The following is a 20988-nucleotide window of genomic DNA, read 5'->3' on the forward strand; positions in this document are numbered from 1 at the left end:
CATGCCACAGGAGAACCTAGAGCTAATATTGGCTAACAAACAAGCAACTCTGGTAAACCGTTTGTTTGAGGCATTCCCAGCACACAGCGGCGGTGATGTTTTTCCAATGAGCCGTAGGGGGCAACATGGAAGAGGTATTCGTGGTGCACACAGCCGAAGTGGCGTTGGACACAGGGGTCTCATGACCATGTTGTGGACTGATTTTTCAAGTACCGCTCACACAACTGGTAATACTGCACCGATCACAAGTGACAGGAGACAGCAGTTGTCAACTATGGTAACAAACTACTTCTCCTCTTATATCGATGTTCTCCCTCACCGGTCATTCCCCTTTGACTATTGGGCCAGTAAACTTGACACCTGGCCTAAATTGGCACAATATGCCTTACAGGAGCTCGCATGCCCTGCTGCTAGTGTGTTATCTGAACGAGTCTTCAGTGCTGCTGGATCAATCCTGACAGAAAAAAGGACCTGTCTGTCGACCCAAAATGTTGATGATCTAACCTTCATTAAAATGAACCATGCATGCGTTTCAAAGGATTTTGTCCCACCCTCCCCTGCTGACACGTAGGTTGCCAGAAAAATGGCTTGCTTTTGTCCTCCTCTTCCGCGGACTTCTCCAATTACTCAATTTGCAGCTGCTGAATGTCCAACATCAACATATGCCAATTTTTCCACCTCCCTAACTGGGCTGCCTCCCCCCACAGGGCCGGGGTCACCACCTGGCGCATGCACCCATGTGAGTGCCGTTGCACTGGACAGGTGGGTGGGAACACTCTTGGGCAACGGCACCAGCACAAGGTCCCTCATAGTAGAATCAAGTGTCTCTGACGGTGGGGGTGCACACCCGCCGTCAGACGCACCGGCATACTCTGAGGGGCCCCGTTGCCAATGAGTGGGCCCCCCCTGCTTGCTCAGGATCACAGCACTTGCAAAGTTGAAATACTTACCTCTCCCTGCTCCACCGCCGTGACGTCTTCCGCGTTTCCTGACAGTGACATTCTAGTCAGAGAGCACGATGACATCAAATCTGTACGCCCTCTGCCTAAATAGTCCAATGCAGTGAGATGGAAGATGGGGACGACGAGGAGTCCAGACTAGTACAGGGATTCCCTAGCGAGGAGACTTATTTAATTGTTTTCAATGTTGGGACAGCAATTTTTGGGGAGCACGATACTCTGGAGAATGATATATGAGGCCCACCATACACTGGAGCATTCCAAAGGTGGACATCAGACACTGGAGCAGCATTTACAGGGCCCATTATGCACTGGAGCATTAGAAATGGGGCACATTATATATGGAGCATTATTTGGGCCCATAACACAGTTAGTCCTCCCTCACAGTTAGTCCTCCCTCACAGTTAGTCCTCCTCACAGTTGGTCCTCCCTCATGGGGACCAACATATACTGTAGCATTATGTGGAGCTCATCATATACTGTTTCAAACATTATATGGGACCAATGATTCTGTATGGAGAAATATATGGGCCTCATAACTCTGTATGGCGCACTATGCGGTGGCCATAATACTGTATGGAGTAATATATTGTCCGATTTTGGAGCTATTGGAGAATTTAAAATGGATATCAGTCATGAAATGTAAGAAGAGAAGTATTTTTCATTGTACTATACCACTATTCCTCTGCCGTATCAGAGGATCATGAATTGTGTCATGTGCTAAAGGAGCCCAGTGACACTCTTTGGCCCTGGGCCCACGAAAATCTGGAGCCAGCCCTACATCCATGGGGACCAACACTACTTTAGCCAAATAACCCCCAGTTTTCAATGCCTAACTATTATTATAAAGTAAATTAAGGTTGACAAGCTGAAGGAATAAGAATTGATGTTTTTGTCATTAAAATGGGCACTGTAGGTGTGTTTCCTGTCCTCCACTCACTGCCGACCTTGGTTCCCCATTGTCTTGCATTGGGTTTCGTGTTTCAGTCGGCCTTCGACTTTTCACGATTATTGGCCGATTTCGTTCGACCCGACTTTTGAGAAAGTCGGGTTTCATGAAACCCGACTCAACCCGAAAAAAGGCAAAGTCGCTCATCTCTAGTAATAATGATTGGAAACATTATAGATAGAATTCTGAAATGAATTTAATATCTTAAACTGTACACAGTAACATTAAAACAAGGCAATTCCCTTTGTTTAATCCATTTATGATCAGTAATATACACCAAAGAGTCATTCATCTTACTCATACACATATTGACCAGGCAGTAAAAAAGTGGTGTAGGCAGCAGATACAACACATTTCTATTAGTAAATATTAGCAAATAAGATAAATATATAACAAAATATAATCCATAGCACTGAACAGTGGAAATCAGTAGCTTTGAAAATATTTAGCTAGCTTAGATACAAGATTCAACTAATCTCTGTAAAGTCTCACATACTGCATCAGGCAATTCATTTATACTTTATTTCATAGTTTTGATCATTGTGTAACATGTAGGTTATTAAAGACAATAATGCCTTGTTCTTTTTCCAGAACTATATTTTTTTATCTAAAATAAGAGAAAATGGCACAAAAAACATAAAAGTTAACTAGACTTGTACTGCTGTATATACTATAGAAGAAAGGCATATAACTACTATAGGGTCGTGGATGGACTGACAACACAGCAGGGGTTCCTCCTAAGTTCAATACTAGCTGTATAAATTCATATTCAGTTAGCTCCCTCTAGTGGTTGCTGCATGCGGTCAGATATTTATGATTGAAAGGGAATTTGTCATCAGATTTTGCTACCCCCTCTGAGAGCAGCATGATATAGGTGCAGGAACCCTTATTTCAGCAATATATCACTTACTGGGCTGTTTGCTGAAGTTTGATAAAATTACTATTGAATCTTCTGCAAATGTACATGTTTTCTGAATGCTGAGCTCTGTATAACCTTGCCCCCAGCACTGATTGACAACTTGTTTTCTTTACTCAGTGTATGCAGAAAGTTGCCAATCAGTGCTGGGGGCGTGGATGAACATGGCGGATTAGATGGCAGCAGGTTTACTAGTCCTCTAGTGATAATCTTCTGCTGATTAACTAGGGATTTTCTCAAACCTAAAGCAGCCCAGTAAGTAACCCATAACAGGAATCCGGGTTTCTGCCCTTACATTATGCTGTTCTCAGTTTAGGTGGCAAAAAATCTGAAAAATTCCCTTTTAGAAGTCAAAATTGAACAATGAACTTGGCACTGAAACAGCACTGCAGTATCATGTTTGAAAGAAGTTTGAAGCTTGATAAAAGTAAAATAGGAATTATAAAGAATTATGAAAAAGTAATAACTATGCAAAACTGAGGAGATAATTAAAATAAAAAGTGGAGTTACTCTTTACAGCTCTCTTATACACCCATTTCTAATATTGAGTCTTAAAGGGAATCTATCAGCAAGTTTTTGCTATGCAATCTGAGCACAGCAGGAGGTAGGAGCCCAGACACAGATTTCAGCAATGTGTCACTTATTAGGCCTTGTGCAGCTGTTTTCATACAATGAATGTTTTATCACCAGGAGATTATTACTATCCAGGTTAACTCCCTCCTGCCAAGTGGTGCAACCACGCCCCCTCCTCTGATAAGCAGCTCACTGTCAATAGACAATGTACACAGAAAGCTGTGGTGTGGGCGAGGGAAGCTTTTCAGCTCTGCTGCATTGCTACATCTAAAAACTCAGTTTGTGTCACAATTGCTGCATCCAATAAACTAAGTGTCACCTTGCTGGAATCATGGTCTCTTTTCCTACATTGTGCTGATCTCATATGATGAATAAAAAGCCTGCTAACAGATTCCCTTCCATAGAACAACTACAGTGGCTTGCAAAAAGTATTCACTTGGCTTTTTACTTATTTTGTGACATTGCCACCTGTGTTTAAATATTTTTGCAATCCGACTTGTGTGTGATGCATCAGCACGAAATAGTCGGTGAAGTGAAGTGAGAACAATTTAGGCTTAAATTTATCCAATCAAATAACTAAAAATTGGCATGTGCATATGTATTGACCCATGTTATTATTTAGACTTTACCTTTTCTGAAGGGCCACAAAGGCTGAAACACCATTAAGCAGGAAGCAACACTAACCAAACACCATGAAGAGCGTCAAACAAGTCAGAGACAAAGTTGTTGAGTAGTACAAGTCAGGGATGGGTTATAAAAAAGATTGCAATCTCTGATGATCCTGGAGAACCATCAAATCCATTATCATCAAATGGAAAGAACAACACAACACAAAAACCCTGACGAGAGAGGGCCGCCCACTAAAACTCTCAACCCGGGAAGGATTAATTAGAGAGGCAGCACAGAGACCAAAAAGGTAACCCTGAAGGATCTGCAGAGTTCCCAAGCAGAGACTGGAGTATTTGTCCATACAACCACAATAAGCCGTAAACTCAAGGAGGAGGCATTTATGGAAGAGTGAGCAGAAAAATCCTTTACTTACAAATAAAAATTGTAAGGCCATTTTTGAGTTTGCCAAAAGACATGTGTGAGACTCCCAAACTGTATGGAGGAAGGTGCGGTGACTCCAAAATTTTATATTTTGGCCACTGTGGTAAACACTACGTCTTGCACCACACCAACACAAGTCCTCACCCCAGGAATGCCATCTCCACAGTGAAACATGGTGGTGGCAGCATCATGCTGTGGGGATGTTTTTTTTGGCAGCTGAGAAAGGGAAAACGGTCCATGTCTGGGGTAAGTTGGATGGTGCGAAATACAGGGAAATTCTTGAGCAAAATCTGGTCAGTTTGTCAGTGATTTGAGACTGGGACGGTGATTCACCTTCCAACAAGACAATGACCCAAAGCCTACTGCTACAGCAACACTCGAGTGGTTTAAAGGGAAACGTATAAATGTTTTGGAGTGGCCAAGTTAAAGCCCGGACCTTAACCCAACTGAGAATCTGTTGTCAGACTTGAAAATTTCTGTTCACCAGAGGAAACCATCTAGTTTGAAGGAGCTGGAGCAGTTTTGCCTTGAGGAATGGGCAAAAATCCCAGTGGCAACATGTGGAAAGCTCATGGAGACTTATCCAAAGTGACTTTCAGGTGTAATTACCGCAAAAGGAGGCTCTACAAAGTACTGACTTTAGGGGGGTGAATAGTTATGCCCTGTGAAGTTTTCAGTTATTTTGTCCTAATTGTTGTTTGCTTCATAATAAAAAGAAAAGCAAATGTTCACAGTTGTAGGCATGTTCTTTACATGAACCCATGCAAACCCTCAAAAAAACAAGGAAATTTTAGGTTGTGAGGTAGCAAAGCATGAAAAATGTCAAAGGTGGGAGGGGGTGAATACTTTCACAAGCCACTGTATAGATGTTTTTGATGTGTGCAAAGCTATGTAAGTTAATAGAAAAAAAACAAGTTTCTCAGTCATATAGTTGTATAACATACAGAAATAACATCTCAACAGATTACTATAGATGGTAGCATCATAATAATACTAATACAATAATTTACACATGATACATTCCAGAATAAATATTCAGTAAAAATAATATAATTGAATGACTATTATTACAGTATCAGAAAGATCTGGATATTGGAGATGATACTTTCAAACAGTAGTGACACAGTTAACAATATATGGAAAATATATAAAACGTAGTACATTCCAGCATTGCACAAATATGCTTGTAGGGAAACTAAATGTAAAAATTTAGAAAAAAAAGATGTTGATAGCTTGTGTACGATATGTCTGAGCACTTTATGTCCACTGGCAATACATCGTGGCATACCAGTCATCCAGTAATTTTAGAACACTGTTTGGGTTGCTATGGCACCAATCTGCAGGAACCTAATGATATAATAAAAGCACCATAAATTCCTCTAGAACAAGCCAAGGAAGGGCTTTATAACCGCATCAGGGTCCGATCCCCACAATTTAAAATGCACAGTACAGATAAAGAGCAAAATGTCTGCTTGTATTCACTGTAGATACGTAACAATTTCATGATCTTTACAATTAATCTTCAGGCTTCGAAAAAGAAGTGGCCCGAAAGACCTCCAGGCAATTGACAAAGATGAGAGTCCCAGTCAGCTCCCTCCATTGCCTGGTCACCGGATATTTCATTCTGTCCAATGCACAATGTAAGTCCTGTAGAACGTCCCTGTAACTGTCCCCGTAATGAGCAGCCCAAGTAAACAGGAAGTCAAAAGCAGGCTTCCACATCATCTGCGAGAGAGAAGTCAAGGGTTAAATGAGAAGGAAGCAAGTACATTGTAGAAGCCAGGTAACCCCAGGAGGGTCATGGACAAGTGTCCTGTCCTCAGCTTAGGCAAGCCCACATAAAGTTCGGCGTCTGAACACCTAAATATCAGTAAGGCTGTGTTCACATGTTGCGTTTTGTTTTTTTTCTACAAATTAAAAGCTACAGTACCAGCAAAGGCTATGAGATTTCAGAAATCTTAAGCGCACACCTTTTTTTGTCTGACTAAATTGAAAAATTGCAGCATGCCAATTCTTTCAGCGTTTTTTCACCCTTAAAAAGCAATGAGGCAGTGCAAAAAAAGCAGCAAAAACATTACAATCAGTCTTTACAGCATTTTTTGGTGAAAAACAATTAGGTACAGCAGGATGTGAAACCCATTCTTTGTTGTGATTTTCCAAAGTTTAAGCCATAATGTCTTGGTGTCGTGACATGAGCATTAATGTTAGTATTACAGCTTCATTTAATTACTGATGTGTGAAAGTAAACCAAGCATGAGCATCGGCCAATGTGTGAAAGTGAACAATGCCCCACCAACTCAATGCCATGCCAATGTGGTAGGCAAGTAATGCCGGACCAATTCAACTCCCCACGCTGTTTTTACATGAGCAATTGTGTATTTTTTAATGAACTCATAAGAACATTTTTGTTCAGTATAGTCATTATTTTTTCAGCTAAATAATTTATTCAAGCTGCCCTTTTTTTTCAAAAAATGGGAAGCAGGGTAACCCGATCGCAGGGGAGCGCAAAAGAAAGGGAGAAGCTTGAAAGGTTTTCTTCTTTATTAAGTTCCACTACGCGTTTCGACGGATAACCTCCGCCTTCATCAGGTAGCAAGCTTTCAAGCTTCTCCCTTTCCTTTGCGCTCCCCTGCGATCAGGTTATCCTGCTTCCCATGTTTTTATCCTCTCTAGAGGTACCCGACAGGAGCAGCATCGGATTACATTTGCCAGCGCTCTGAGACCTGTCAGCCTGGCGCTCCATATATAAGTCTCACTCTGACTATTTCTTCTTTTTTTCAAAAAAGGCTGTACTGATATCCCTTGTGGACATTGCTGCAATGTCTGGAGCCTAGGGCTCAGTCCAGGTACTAGAGAAAGTGTCTGGTCTTCTGACATCTCAAGGTCAGTGGACATGGAATCTTATGAAGGGCAGGTGGCAGGTCCTTGGTGCACTGCTTAAACGGACAGAAAATTTCTGAGGCTAACAGAGTCAGTGGACTTAGGGATAGTCCAGGATGAATGAGTGGTATTGCTGAAGATGTATTGCGCTAAAGAAGTAAGAAACATGAAGTGTTGTACCCTATCCCACATTACATCCTGAAGAACTTGAACTGACCAGTAAACGTTTACCTATTGCAATGAACTTGGAGTCCCTTCAGTTGTGTGTGGCGGCTCCTGGAGACAGTGGAGGCCTGTGGCCTACAAGTGAGTGTGATGCACGCCACACCTGACAGCACACTGGGACTGGGACACGGCTTTCCTGTTAAGTGCCAGAGCGTAACCAGACAGCAGCTCGATTTCGACTACCGCTCTTGGCAACATTACACGAGTGCAATCCGATTTTTTTATAAGATTGCACTGTTACGATTTATACACTAGACCCCTAATGACAACTCTCTTTTTCTTTGCTGTGACAAGGCTGCTCAATATGAGCAATAGATATTCTTGCCAATCACTGTTTAATGTAGTAATGACATCAGTCGCTCTTTTTTGAATGCTGTCCTCTCATGAGAAGAGGCTATATCTAATATGTGAATATTGCCTAAAGGGACATCTGATAAAGTATTGTGTCAAATACCAATCTTTATTCTTCACTATATTGACAGCCAGTGGCGTAGCGTGGGGGGGGCGGGGGGGCGGTCCGCCCCAGGAGGCACATGTGTGGGGGCGGCGCGGCGCGGCAGGAATTCAATTCCTCTCCTCTGTCACTCAGTCTGTGGCCTGTGGGAGAACAGCGCGGACTCCACGGAGGTGCACAGTGCAGGCGCTTTCAAATTCTTCTACTACCTGGCTTGCTGGACTGGAGCCTCGGCTGCTGTCCGCTCCTGAGCCAGTGCTGGGCGGCGGGCGCACTCACTGCTATTGCTTTTAATGGTGATACCCACCATCTGTTTTGAGAAAATGAATTAGGCCGGGGTCACACTTGCGAGAAACTCGCATGAGTATCGCGTTTCAATACCCGGCACTGCCGCCGGCACTCGTATTGGAGCGCTCAGGTGCACAGAAATACATGCAGCCGCACACTACGGTCCCGAGTGCCGGCGGCAGTGCCGGGTATTGAGGCGCGAGACTTGTGGGAGTTTCTCGCAAGTGTGACCCCGGCCTTAAAGTTAATCAGCCAGCAGGTTTTTGCTATGTAAACTGTGAACACCATGAAGTAGGGGCTGAGGTATTGATTTCAGCGATGCGTCACTTATTAGGCTTTGTGCTAATCAGGGATATGAGAAGGGTTAGCTTCTGAGCACTGCTACATGCTACATCTAAAAACCCCGTATCACAACTGCTGCACCCAGTAAAGTAAGTGATACATCACTGGAATCAGGGTCTCTTTTCCTGCAATATACTGCTCTCAGATGAGGTAGCAAAAACCTGCTGACAGATTCTCTATAACTGTTACAAAATTGTATAATCTGTAAAGGTGCACAAATATTAAAACATGGTTGAAAGGTTTCTATCGAAATTTCTAATGCTCAGTTTTGATGTAGAAGTGGGTATTATTTGATATTTCTATAGCCAGTCTTTTATACCTTTAATGGGAACCTGTCATGCTTCGATTCTGGTTATGGGAAAGGTGCAGGGAGCGGTAAGTCATTACACAGTAAGCATAGCGGAAATCACTCCCCAGCAGTTTGATTGTCTGCTCTGCACACATATGCTGCACATACACACTGCAGAACTAGTAGGGAGTGATTCAACTGATATTTCCATGCTCCGCCCCAATGACTGATATTGTACATGGAGAATATATGTTCATTTTTTTCCCTGTAGCTGCTGCTCCAGTAAGGCAGCCTAACATTATTTTAATGCTATTTCCCTGCAGATTAGCGCCATATTTTCTGATATAAGCATTTCTGGATATTCTAGGTTCCCTTTAACATTAGAAAATAAATTTGGAAGATACCTGCAAGTTGACCTCTCCGCTCTTTCCCTGATGAGGAATCTCATAGGCCTCGATCTGTTGCTTTGTAAGTCTGGCCAGTTTCTCAGCCAGCTCTCTCCAGCGTACGCCAAGCTGTACGGCTGCAGTCAGGATTACAGTATCTTGCGTAAGGCGAGCTACTAAGCCTTGACAGTCAATCTTCAAAAGACCCTGTGCACAGTTGACACATAGGAGAAAAAATTATATTGAAATTGTGTTTAGACATCTATGCTGAGAGACGTAATCAATTCTTAGTCGAAAAAAACCTGAAGTTTACTGACAGAAGCCATGAGAAAAGTACCACGCCTAACTTGTCTAGCGAATTGTTCCAAATATGTTATTACGTCTGCATTATTATTCATCAATTGTGCCCATTTTTTGGCTGACTAAACATCACGGACCCTATGACGCTATTTAAACTCACCCCCACTAATATTGCTTTAATCTCTAATCTTCCATTTGCTCTTTATGAAAGTCTGTAGGAAGAGCCACATTTATTTATGAGTTTTGTTCACTGGCTAGCTTGGACATCATCAAATTTGACATGTCCCCATCCAAAATTTTATATTTTTCAATATCTTTTGCATGTGTGGGTGATTTACATCTTATATGTTAGGGGACTCTTGCAGCTCACTACTATTTCATGTAACATAAAGCTGGTGATGAGCACTAGAGGGTTACCACAGGTCCAGAATTCTGACATTTAAAGGGCATCCGTGAGTAGGATCAACCCTCATAAGCCATTCTATATGGGCATTGTTACGCACGTGGTTGTAGAACCAGTCCGGGGTGAGTCTGGAGGGGCGTAACTAAGCAGCCATCTTACTCTTCGCTAGAGCCGCTGATGGTGTGGGTTAGACTTGGCTCCAGATGGACACCAGGTGCCACTCCAGGACGGACCCATGGAGCTGTGGCAGCTGACCCTCAAGGGGTCAGGGAAGCAGGACCAGCCTGAACTGGTTATCAGAAGGGTATGGCTGGTAGATGGGTGAGGCATCAGGCACAAGTAGGACTGGTACAGGAGCACAGGACAGCCACAAGTATGGGATCATGGGTGTAAGTGACAGGGGTTTTTACTAGTGTGAGACATGTAATGACCAATAGGCTGCTATCCTTATCTACAATTCTCATACTGGTAATGCCACCTTTCATTTAATATAAACCCTGGATTCACATTCTCAGGGAGATAAATGTCCAGCCCATAGATCTTAACAGTTCATTTACATATTAATAAAAATGTTGATTTCTCTGGAATAGGACATCTGATTGCAGATATCAAGGAATCATTTGATTTAACTTTCTATGGCCTACATGCCCATGTAGACGGCTTAGGAGGGTTGATCCTACTAAAGTATATGTTTGTTGTGACTATTTTTTCTTGTTGGCTGAAATTTTGGATTTTTTTGTTAATTTTTTAGATGCATTCAAACATTTATGGTACAAAGAGTCAATGGCAGCTAATATTTTACAATGCAGCATGCTTTTATTATTTCTTCCTGACATTAGGAGTCATGTGAATGGGCACCGTTAAACCAAATGAAAAGTATAGATTTATAGGGATAACATATTGGACTGTGCACAATCATGTAATGTGAATTCCATTATTTGCCTAATTCACGTACAGCATGCATATGTTTTCAGTAGACCTATGCATAGAATGCTGAATATGATTAAGACTAAAATACCTACCATAACAAGATCATAATGAAATTTCCTCTTTTTGGAGTCGGCATGACAATCTTCTTTCAGCTTTTTCACAACACATGACACTCTGTCAGACTCTTTCTCGGGAAGAGTGTGACTGAGGTCGTCCAGGGACAAGTGTGAGTAACCAAGAGCATCAGCTAAAGCTCTCCAGTCCTGTACTTTGTCGGAGACATTGGATAGCACAGAAGAGTATATGTAAGTCAATTTCTTAAATGGCAGTGTGATCTGTTCCAAAAGCATCTTGGTTGTAAAATGAACATCGGAAAAATCAATGACTTGATCTTTGGAAATAATCTTAACATTTTTGCAGTGTACAAGGCCAACCTTCCCTCTTAAAACACCCACGTACCATTCTTTAACCTTGTTTTGACCTATTGCCTTAATTTTATCTTCTCCAAGAAGAGCAATTGTGTCTCCTTTAAAATATTCCAAAAAGTAGTCAATTTTCTGTTGCCTCAAAACAGTTTTTAAAGTTACAGCAAAGTTGAGCATCTTCAGGGTTTTATCCTGGAATTTAGGATATTTCACAGTGTTTCTGACCGGCATGACAGGTGTAGACAAAATTTGCTTCCGTTTCTGTAGGCAAGTTTGACTTTTTGGAGTGCAATGTATTTTTGGAGCAGGGTTAGGGGTACTGATTGGAAATTCTGATATTATTGTTGAACCCTGGCTGTCTTTGAGCTGAACAGTAAAAATAAAAGGGTTGATATCCTTGCCACCTTTCAATGAGAAAGGGAATTGGGCCCGAATGATCTTACCGGCCTTCAGCTGCTGCAATTTTATTTCATTACTGTTATCTGTCATTTTCACTGAATAACACGAGTCATTTGTAATAAAATGAATCAATAAGTCTTGCATTTGGTGAAATACAAACTGGTGCTTCCCCCAAAGTTGAAATACAAGTGGCGGCAAATTTTTTCTATGTCTTTTAATGTCATCCACGGTGAGTTTATCTGGAGTATAGTTATGTCCCATAATAGCTAGCACCGTGGTGAATGCTGGATGTATATGCTTGGGTCCATACACAGCTACAGTTAATGATTTCTGAATGTAGTCATAAACACTGCTGGACTGGTTTTGAACAGACTTGGCCTGTGCCGCACTCACAATGTATGTGACTCGACTAAGAATTGATAACTTGATTTGTAACATGTTATTGTATACGTAGCCATCAGGGACTTTTTCGAATGGACCTTCTTTGTTATAGCTGTAAAAGGTTACAATATCAGTCATGACTTGACTGTATGGATCGTTCTTTACCTCAACTGCAATTTTCATTTCCAGTAAAATATCCTCTACTGTATTGATGTTGCTTAAAGTTATTTCTAGAAGAGGACTAACACTAGTTGACAGGTTGTTGTTGAGCAAGACTGGTGGATCAAGAAAAGCTTTTAAAGAGATGTCCTGAAATTCCCCAGTTCTAACATGACCTTCAGGAACATGGAGAGTTATATCAGAGTTTGGAAGCTGTAGAGACCCTCCTTTATGTTCTATTCTGCAAAATATATGAGCATCTGATGCTTGTGTTTGCCCCCATCCAGGACTTTGACTCATTACATCCAAGTCAAGACATGATCGAGTTAATTGTCTGTGACTCAACCAAGCCATTTTGTAGGCCTCTCTATCATTCTGGAGCCACTCTAAATCTGGGGCCAAAATCTGCCCGTCAATCTCCTGAACATTAGATTGTTTGCTGTCAAAAGCATCCAGATATGAAACACTTTTAGATCTTCCATTCTTTATTGTTGCTGTTTTATCCAAGAAATGATCAATGTCAAGTTCGTCTCCTGAACTTGATACTGAATTTCTGGTTTCTGAATCCCTAAAGAGGAAGAAAGGATCTTCTTTTAAAATAGACACTCTTTGATCGGTTGATGTGTTGGCTTGAACCACGTCATCCAGAAAAGGGTTGGATTCAGAGAGTCCGTTCCAAAATGGATTTGTCTGCTTTTGAAAATTCTGGGAATGGTCTTGGAACACATCTGACCAGTTTATAAGAAGATCCAATTTGTTTCCCAAATTTTCTGTGAAAAAAAAAAGAAATGTGATAAATACAATCAGATATTCCACCATATTAACAGCCGACACTGTGGCCGCCATTATTCTGCACGGCTCATTAATGACACCTCTCAAAAATGCTGGATATTCTTGAGACATTTCTGCTATTCCTCTCTGAAGAGGCAATTTGCATATTTAATTTCTTAGAGGAGCATTGCAAATAAGTCTCCTTACATTAGCATGTCAGGACCGGTATGTCACTCTCCACAAGGAGAAACCTTACCCCTTAGACATGCTCAAAATTCTGAAATTTAGTATAAGCATGATGAAGCCTTATGTATAGATTATGCTATAATATTTGCTTCCTTGTGCTATTTATAATAGTTTTCCTTTTTTCTTCAGAGCTTCCATAGGGTTGTCTCATGTCAAAAACTTACAACATATGGATAGGAGATATGCAAACAAGTGAGTGAGCACGCTACTGTATTTCCAAATCTCCAATAGTAGTAAAAGGGAACCGGTCACAATATTTATAGCCCTTAATCTGACACTAACGCTTTATACTTAAAGGATATAGGCTCATAAACATGTTCCTATATATATTATTTGCTTCGGCATTAATTCATAAAACAAGTTTTGCACCTTAGTCAAATTAATGATCCTCGGGGTTTGTGACAACTCACTTGAAGAGTCACATGTGTTGGTTCATTGAAGTTCTCCAGCCTGGTATATGGCATTACTGCCCTGCTCCTGTGCCAGCTGGTACATGCAAGGAAAGACAAGGTGTAGTGGCACTGTGAATGCATTGGATGCTGTCAGCACTGGCTTGTGGTGACGTTTCACAGCTTGAGGGACATCAAGCCAGAAAGGTTAATTTCTCCAGAAGCTAGTGTAAAGCCCCCGTCACACATAGCGATCTCGCTAGCGAGATCGCTGTGTGTGACACTTACCAGCGACCGGCCCCCCTGCCGGTTATCGCTGATCATCCTGGAATGGCCAGGACATTTTTTTGATCGCTGGTCTCCCGCTGGCCAGCACGCATCGCTGGGTGTCACAGGCAGGAGACCAGCGATCAGCAAGCTGGCGCTGGTAACTATGGTAAACACAGGGTTTCTAAGTGGCGTGCAGCGCTTAGAAACCCAATGTGTACCTTAGTTACCAGCGCGCTGGTGCAGGGAGCTGGTAACCAAGGTACACATCGGGTTTATAAGTGCCGCGCGCCACTTAGAAACCCGATGTGTACCTTGGTTACCAGCTCCCTGCACCAGCGCGCTGGTAATTAAGGTACACAGTGGGTAACTAAGCGACGTGCATCTCTTGTTACCTCCGTGTCGCTGGTGCTGATCGCTGGTGAAGCTGCCTGTTTGGCAACTCACCAGCGATCATGTTGCGACACACCAGCGATCCTGACAAGGTCATATCGTTGTCGGGATCGCTGGTGCGTCGCTATGTGTGACGGGGCCCTAACTTTTCGGAAGAGCAGAAGCAACCCACCCCCATTATGTTTTAGCAGTAATTTATTGTATGTTTGGGCTATGCTAAAGCTTACTTTATTTTTTTAATGCATCAAAAAATAATGTATTAATATGTATACATATATGGTTATAGACAAAAGTATTTAGGAACGTCCATTTTTCATTCAAATCCATTGCTAAATAGTGATCTAGAAAATGTGAGATGTGAAATTTTATAATAGGGTTACATTCACTATTTCAATCCCAGTTTATAATGTTATAAGAAAAATACCTTAAATTTGGTTTAAAAATGTGTGATTGTCCAGTTACTGGTGCCAGGAATTTCAGATTTTCAATCACGGAAGATATAATTAGTAAATCCAATATAAGAGACTTCTTAAAACTTGGCAGTCCTCACAACTTGGTACTTATAGTAATTAAACTTTATTTTGAGACTTGGATTAACTTGAACATGAGACATTTTGCTGTTTAAATGAGATTTGAAAATTTGCACTTAAAGGGGACCTGTCACCTATAGAGATTATCTGCAAGTGTGGCACCTGGTAGAAAACAAACTTTATTCCTCTCAGGAGTTGCTGGTTACAGTCAGTACAGGTGTGCTTCAGACATCGCTCACTATACTTTTAGCGATGGCTGTAACCACGCCCTGGTACTTTGACTGACAGTAGGTTCTGCACTGATACACTGCTGAGTCAGTACTCAGTCACAGTGCCAAGACAGGCTTAAAGCAGCTCAGGGCTGTGAGTGATGAGCGGGCCCCAAGAGGAATAAAGTTCATTTTCTCCCAGGTGCCACCCTCCCAGCACATTAGCTAGGCATATTCATAACACAATTAACCTGCAGATTAACCCTATATCTGCTGGTTAATAGCATTATCTGACAGGTTCCCTTTAAGAGGGTCTGTCACTAGATTCCACAATACAAGCTACATGCATTTTTATTCCCTTAAGAAAATATGACATAACAGTACATCATTTGTCGGGTCTCTTTCTTTGCCAGCAGATAATAGCTGAGATTTCCAAAGTCAAATGGCGCTCCTTCCCTTCTGAGCCCTGTAGTGCACCCAAACAGTAGTTTTCTCCTTCATATTGGGTATCAGCGTACTCAGGAGTAATTGCACTACAAGTTGTATGGTGTACTTGCTCCTGTTAGCCTTATGAAAATGCAAAATTTGGGGCTAAAAAACATACAGATGACATATCAACGTACTCAGGAGAATAGGTCCAACAAATTATGGGTTCCATTTTCTCCTCTAACTCTTGTGAAAATATAAAAAATTGTGGCTAAAATAATATTTTGTGGGAAAAATGATTTTTTTCATGTTCACGGCTCAACATTATAAACTGAGTGTGTGAAGCACCTGAAGGTTCAGTGTACTCACCACACATCTAGATCTGCTCTCTGAGGGGTCTAGTTTCCAAAATGGTGTCACTTGTGGGGGATTTTCACTGTTTAGGCACATCAGGGGCTCTCCATATGCGACATGGTGTCCACTAATTGTTCCAGCAAATTTTGCATTCAAAAATTCAAATGGTGCTCCTTCCCTTCCTAGCTCTTCCGTGCTCCCAAACAGCACAACTAATTTTCGGGTCCATTTTTTTCCTGTTACCCTTGTGGAAATAAAAAAAATAATTGGAATCTAAAGTCAATTTTTTGTGAAAAAAAGTTAAATGTTCATTTTTTTCATCATTCCAAAAATTCCTTTGAAGCACTTCTTGAATGTGGTTTTGAGCACCTTGAGGGTGCACTTTTCAGAATGGTGTCACTTTGGGCATTTTCTATCATATAGACCCCTCAAAGTCACGTGAAATGTGAGATGGTCCCTAAAAAAATGGTTTTGTAAATTTTGTGGGAGAAAGGAGAAATTGCTGATCAACTTTTAACCTTTATAACTTCCTAACAAAAAAGTTTGTTTCAAAAATTGTGCTAATGGTAAGTAGACATGTGGGAAATGTTATTTTTTAACTATTTTGTGCGACATCTCTTTGATTTAAGGGCATTAGAATTCAAAGTTTGAAAATTGCTAAATTTTCCAAATTTTCACTAAATTTCTTTTTTATCACAAAGAAAACGCAAGTTATATCAAGGAAATTTTACTAATATCATGAAGTGCGATATGTCTTGAAAATACATTCTCAGAATCAGTGGGATACATTGAAGCATTTCAGGGTTATTCCCTCATAATGTGACGGTAGTCAAAATTGTAAAAATAGGCCTAATCATTAATGTGCAAACCACCTTCAGGGGTAAAGGAAGAGGTTAATACCATTTTGGGGTAGATATGATTTTTTAAACTCCTGTCATTGAAATTTATTGCATTGTTGTGGCAACCAAAAAAACATAATTCTGGCATTTATTTATTTTTTTCTCGTTTACCAATCAAATTAATTATTTTTAGATTTTGATGGATTGGGAGTATCTGAAAGCAGCGACACCAAATGTGTATTTTTAATTTTTTTAAATTGTCTTCTTTAGAATTGGGCAAAAGGGGGGGTGATTTGAACTTTTATAATTTTTTTGTTTTATATTTTAAAAACAATTAACTTTTTTTGTTTCAACAGACTCATTAGGAGACCTGACACTGCGATCTTCTGATCGCTTGTGCTACACATAGGGCTTCAGCCCTGCTATGTATAGCAGAAATGTTCATCTGTTATGAACAACGGCCATGAGGCGGTGCTCATAGTAGGTCTGCAATGTCAAGCACGGGGCATTCTACAAACCCCCAGTTGTCATGCAAACACATATGCACCCTGCGATCATGTGACAGGGCGCAGATGGGCAGGGCTTGTGACACGCTTCTGGTATGCACATATTTAATGCAGTTGTCATAGATTGTCAGCAGCATTTAACATGTTAACAGCTGTGGGTGGATCGCGATTCCACCCATAGCTGTTAGGGAAACATTACAGCTGATCAAATAAGCTGTCAAGTGCCTGAAAAGATGCGGGCTCAGCACCGGAGCCTGCATCAAATGTCGTGACACTACCTATGACGTATATACATGTCATAGGTTGTGAAGGGGTTAAAATTCACCTAAAATACAAAGGAACAGTGCAATCTTTAACGTTAGGCCTTTTAGAGATTATTTCATCTTCAATTTGCTTAACTATTCAGAATAACCCTAATTTTTATCAGTGGTGCCCAAACTTTTACATGCCACTGTATATGCCCCCAATCCTGTCTGCAAGACAAGAAAAATAACTTTTATAATAGTCACCTATGGAGTGGTCGGGTCCAATGGGTGTCGCTAGTCTTGGTGCGGTGCCTCCTCTCTTCTTGCGATTACCGTCCTTTTATCCTGCTTCGTGTAAATGACGCATCCTACCTCATCCACACAATGTCCCCCATTGTGCTCCTGAACATGCGTACATCTCTCTGCCCTGCTGAGGGAAGAGCAAAGTACTGCAGTGCACACATGCAGGAAAAGGCCAAAGAGCTCCGGCACATGCGTGCTGCAGTACTTTACACTTCCCTCAACAGGGCAGAGAGAGGAACGACTGGGCAGGAGTGCGCTGGTGGACACTGTATGTACGACATAAGACGTGTCATCCACATGAAGCAGGAATGGAGGACTGTGATCACAAGAAGAGAAGAGGCGCGGAATCAAGACCAGTGATGCATATCAGACCCAACCGCCCCATAGGTAAGTTTTGTAAAAGTTAGTTTTCTTGTCTTGCAGGCCCAATTAAGTGTATATATACAGCATATTAGATTGCCGTATATGAGGGCTTACAGGTCCTGGCCTTATCTGGCCGGGTCTCCTAAGACTTGTGTGACGTTGTTATGCCACATGAGCCCTGCAGCCAAACAGCGGCTGCTTCACTCTCAGTGCTTCTGGTGGAGGTCAGAGAACATCAGCAGCTCTCAAAGGTTTTTAATGCAGAAATAGTAAAATTTGAATGTAATGTACTCACTATCTTTTTTAAAGTAAAACCAGAATACTGATATTTTTTCTAAGCTTACTCCAATTCTCTCAGTGTAGGGCACACTGTGCTGTGATGGCATTTCTACAGTAAGGACACTTGCATGAATACTATCTTTATTTTGATAACCATTTAATTATTGGATAGTAAACTTGTGTGATCAGCCCCAACTACTATGAAAAAAATTATAAAAATGTGATGCTTTGTGACCTCATTTTAAATATGTAAAAAAAGATCAAATAAAAGTTAAATCAAGTAGAATAAAAGAAGCCACAGATGCTAGCCCTGCCCCTAATGATATCTAAATATTCAAATGTTATCCAAATATTCCTTATGTTAAAGTGGTCGCAGCGGCAGCGGCAGATAGCCATATGCTTTCTCATCAGAGAGAATCATGATGATTAGGCAAATCACATTCTGATCAAACTCAGATCCAAGAATCAGCATAATATGTTCTCTCGGATGAGAGAACCGTAGTACACTGTGAGAAGATGGAGATAAAAATTTCTCCATCTTCTCTATTGTGTCAGTGCGAGGAAATCAGACTATGCTCAGATGACATCTGTTGATTTCCACACAATCATTTCTCCCCTTGAGAAAGCAAGGAAAAATCCATGTGAAATGCGCTTTAGGGTTGAAATCATCCGGTTTTGTGCACTATGCCCACTCGTCCCACAGGGTAAAATGGCTTCATACCTTTTAGATTGAATGTATTATACAGCGCTGTGTATGGTCAATATAAAAAATTGGTCACTACTGTCTAATTAGCACTTAGCTTTCTAACTGTATTACACCGACCTGTGCAGTTTTTATTTATATATACAGTGAGTAGGAAAATATTCAGACCCCTTTAGATGTTTCACTCTTTGTTTCATTGCAGCCGTTTGGTAAATTCAAAAAAAGTTCATTTTTTTCTCATTAATGTACACTCTGCACCCCATCTTGACTGACAAAAAACAGAAATGTAGAAATTTTTGCAAATTTATAAGGAAAAAAACCCTGAAATATCACTTGGTCATAAGTATTCAGACCCTTTTCTCAGTATTGAGTGGAAGCACCCTTTTGAGCTAGTACAGCCATGAGTCTTCTTGGGAATGATGCAACAAGTTTTTCACACCTGGATTTGGGGATCCTCTGCCATTCTTCCTTGCAGATCCTCTCCAGTTCTGTCAGGTTGGATGGTGAATGTTGGTGGACAGCCATTTTCAGGTCTCTCCAAAGATGCTCAATTGGGTTTAGGTCAGGGTTCTGGCCACAAAGTTGTTCTGAATTCATTCCTTTGCTATTTTAGTTGTGAGCTTAGAGTCATTGTCTTGTTGGAAGGTGAACCTTCAGCCAAGTCTGAGGTCCAGAGCACTCTGGAAATGGTTTTCAGCCAGGATATCTCTGTACTTGGCCACATTCATGTTTCCTTCAATTGCAACCAGTCTTCCTGTCCCTGCAGCTGAAAAACACCCCCATAGCATGATGCTGCGATCACCATGTTTCACTGTTGGGATTGTATTGGTCAGGTGATGAGCAGCGCCTGGTTTTCACCACACATACCTCTTAGAATTATCACCAAAAAGTTCTATCTTTATCCCATTAGACCAGACAACCAGGTCTAGGAAGCCTTCTGTTGGTCCCAAACTTCTTCCATTTAAGGATTATGAAGGCCACTGAGTTCATAGGAACCTTGAGTACTGGAGAAATACTTTTGTAACCTTGGCCAAATCTGTGTCTTGCCACAATTCTGTCTCTGAGCTCCTTGGCCAGTTCCTTTGACCTTATGACTCTCATTTGGTCTGATATGCACTGTGAGCTGTGAGGTCTAAAGGGCCTGTCACACTAAGCGATATCGCTAGCAATATCGCTGTAACGTCACTGGTTTTTGTGATGTAGCAGCGATATTGCTAGCAATATCGCTATGTGTGATACTTACCTCCAACCGGCTCCCCGCTTTTTATCGCTGATCGCGCGAGAACGTCCTGGGCCGTTTCTCGTCGTCACCTTCCTGCTGGGCTTCCTGTGGAGCCGAACAGTGATGCGTGGACGCGGGCTGGAGGACGTCAGGATCGCCTCGTCTGACAGGTAAGTAGCGACCCCAGACCCCTGCGATGTCGCTGGTGAGATCTGCCTGTGTGGCAGCTCACTAGCGACCACTTAGCGATGCCCCAGCGATCCTGACTGCGTCATATCGCTGGTCGGGATCGCTGGTGCATCGCTAAGTGTGACAGTACCTTTATACTGTATAGACAGGTGTGTGACTTTACAAATCAAGTCCTATCAGTTGAAATAAACACAGCTGGACTCCAACAATGAAGGCGTAGAACCATCTCAAGGTGTGAATTAAGTATGAGTGTCTGAGCAAAGGGTCTGAATACTTATGACCATGTGATATTTCAGTTTTTCTTTTTAATAAATTTGCAAAAATTTCTACATTTCTGTTTTTTTCAGTCAAGATGGGGTGCAGAGTGTACATTAATGAGAAAAAAATGAACAGGGGAACCAGGGGAAGAGTCTTGAGGAGATCATTTGCATATTCCCAGTGCCTTC

General features: G+C 41.5%; 1 protein-coding gene across 1 annotated transcript in view; it reads right to left on the minus strand.

Annotated features, from left to right (window-relative positions):
* Positions 1-2086: 2086 nt before the first annotated feature.
* Positions 2087-20988, minus strand: part of MACC1 (MET transcriptional regulator MACC1) — a 68184-nt gene continuing 49282 nt past the window's right edge. Inside the window, exons 3-5 of the mRNA XM_073581447.1 lie at positions 11037-13078; positions 9330-9518; positions 2087-6172 (exon numbers count right to left, since the gene is read on the minus strand). Of these exons, the coding sequence (XP_073437548.1) occupies positions 5963-6172; positions 9330-9518; positions 11037-13078 (2441 nt within the window). The 3' untranslated portion in view covers positions 2087-5962. The remainder of the gene's footprint in view (positions 6173-9329; positions 9519-11036; positions 13079-20988) is intronic.

This window comes from Dendrobates tinctorius, unplaced genomic scaffold (assembly GCF_039654945.1).
Source record: "Dendrobates tinctorius isolate UK_male_01 unplaced genomic scaffold, ASM3965494v1 ptg000070l, whole genome shotgun sequence".
Taxonomy (NCBI): Eukaryota; Metazoa; Chordata; class Amphibia; order Anura; family Dendrobatidae; genus Dendrobates; species Dendrobates tinctorius.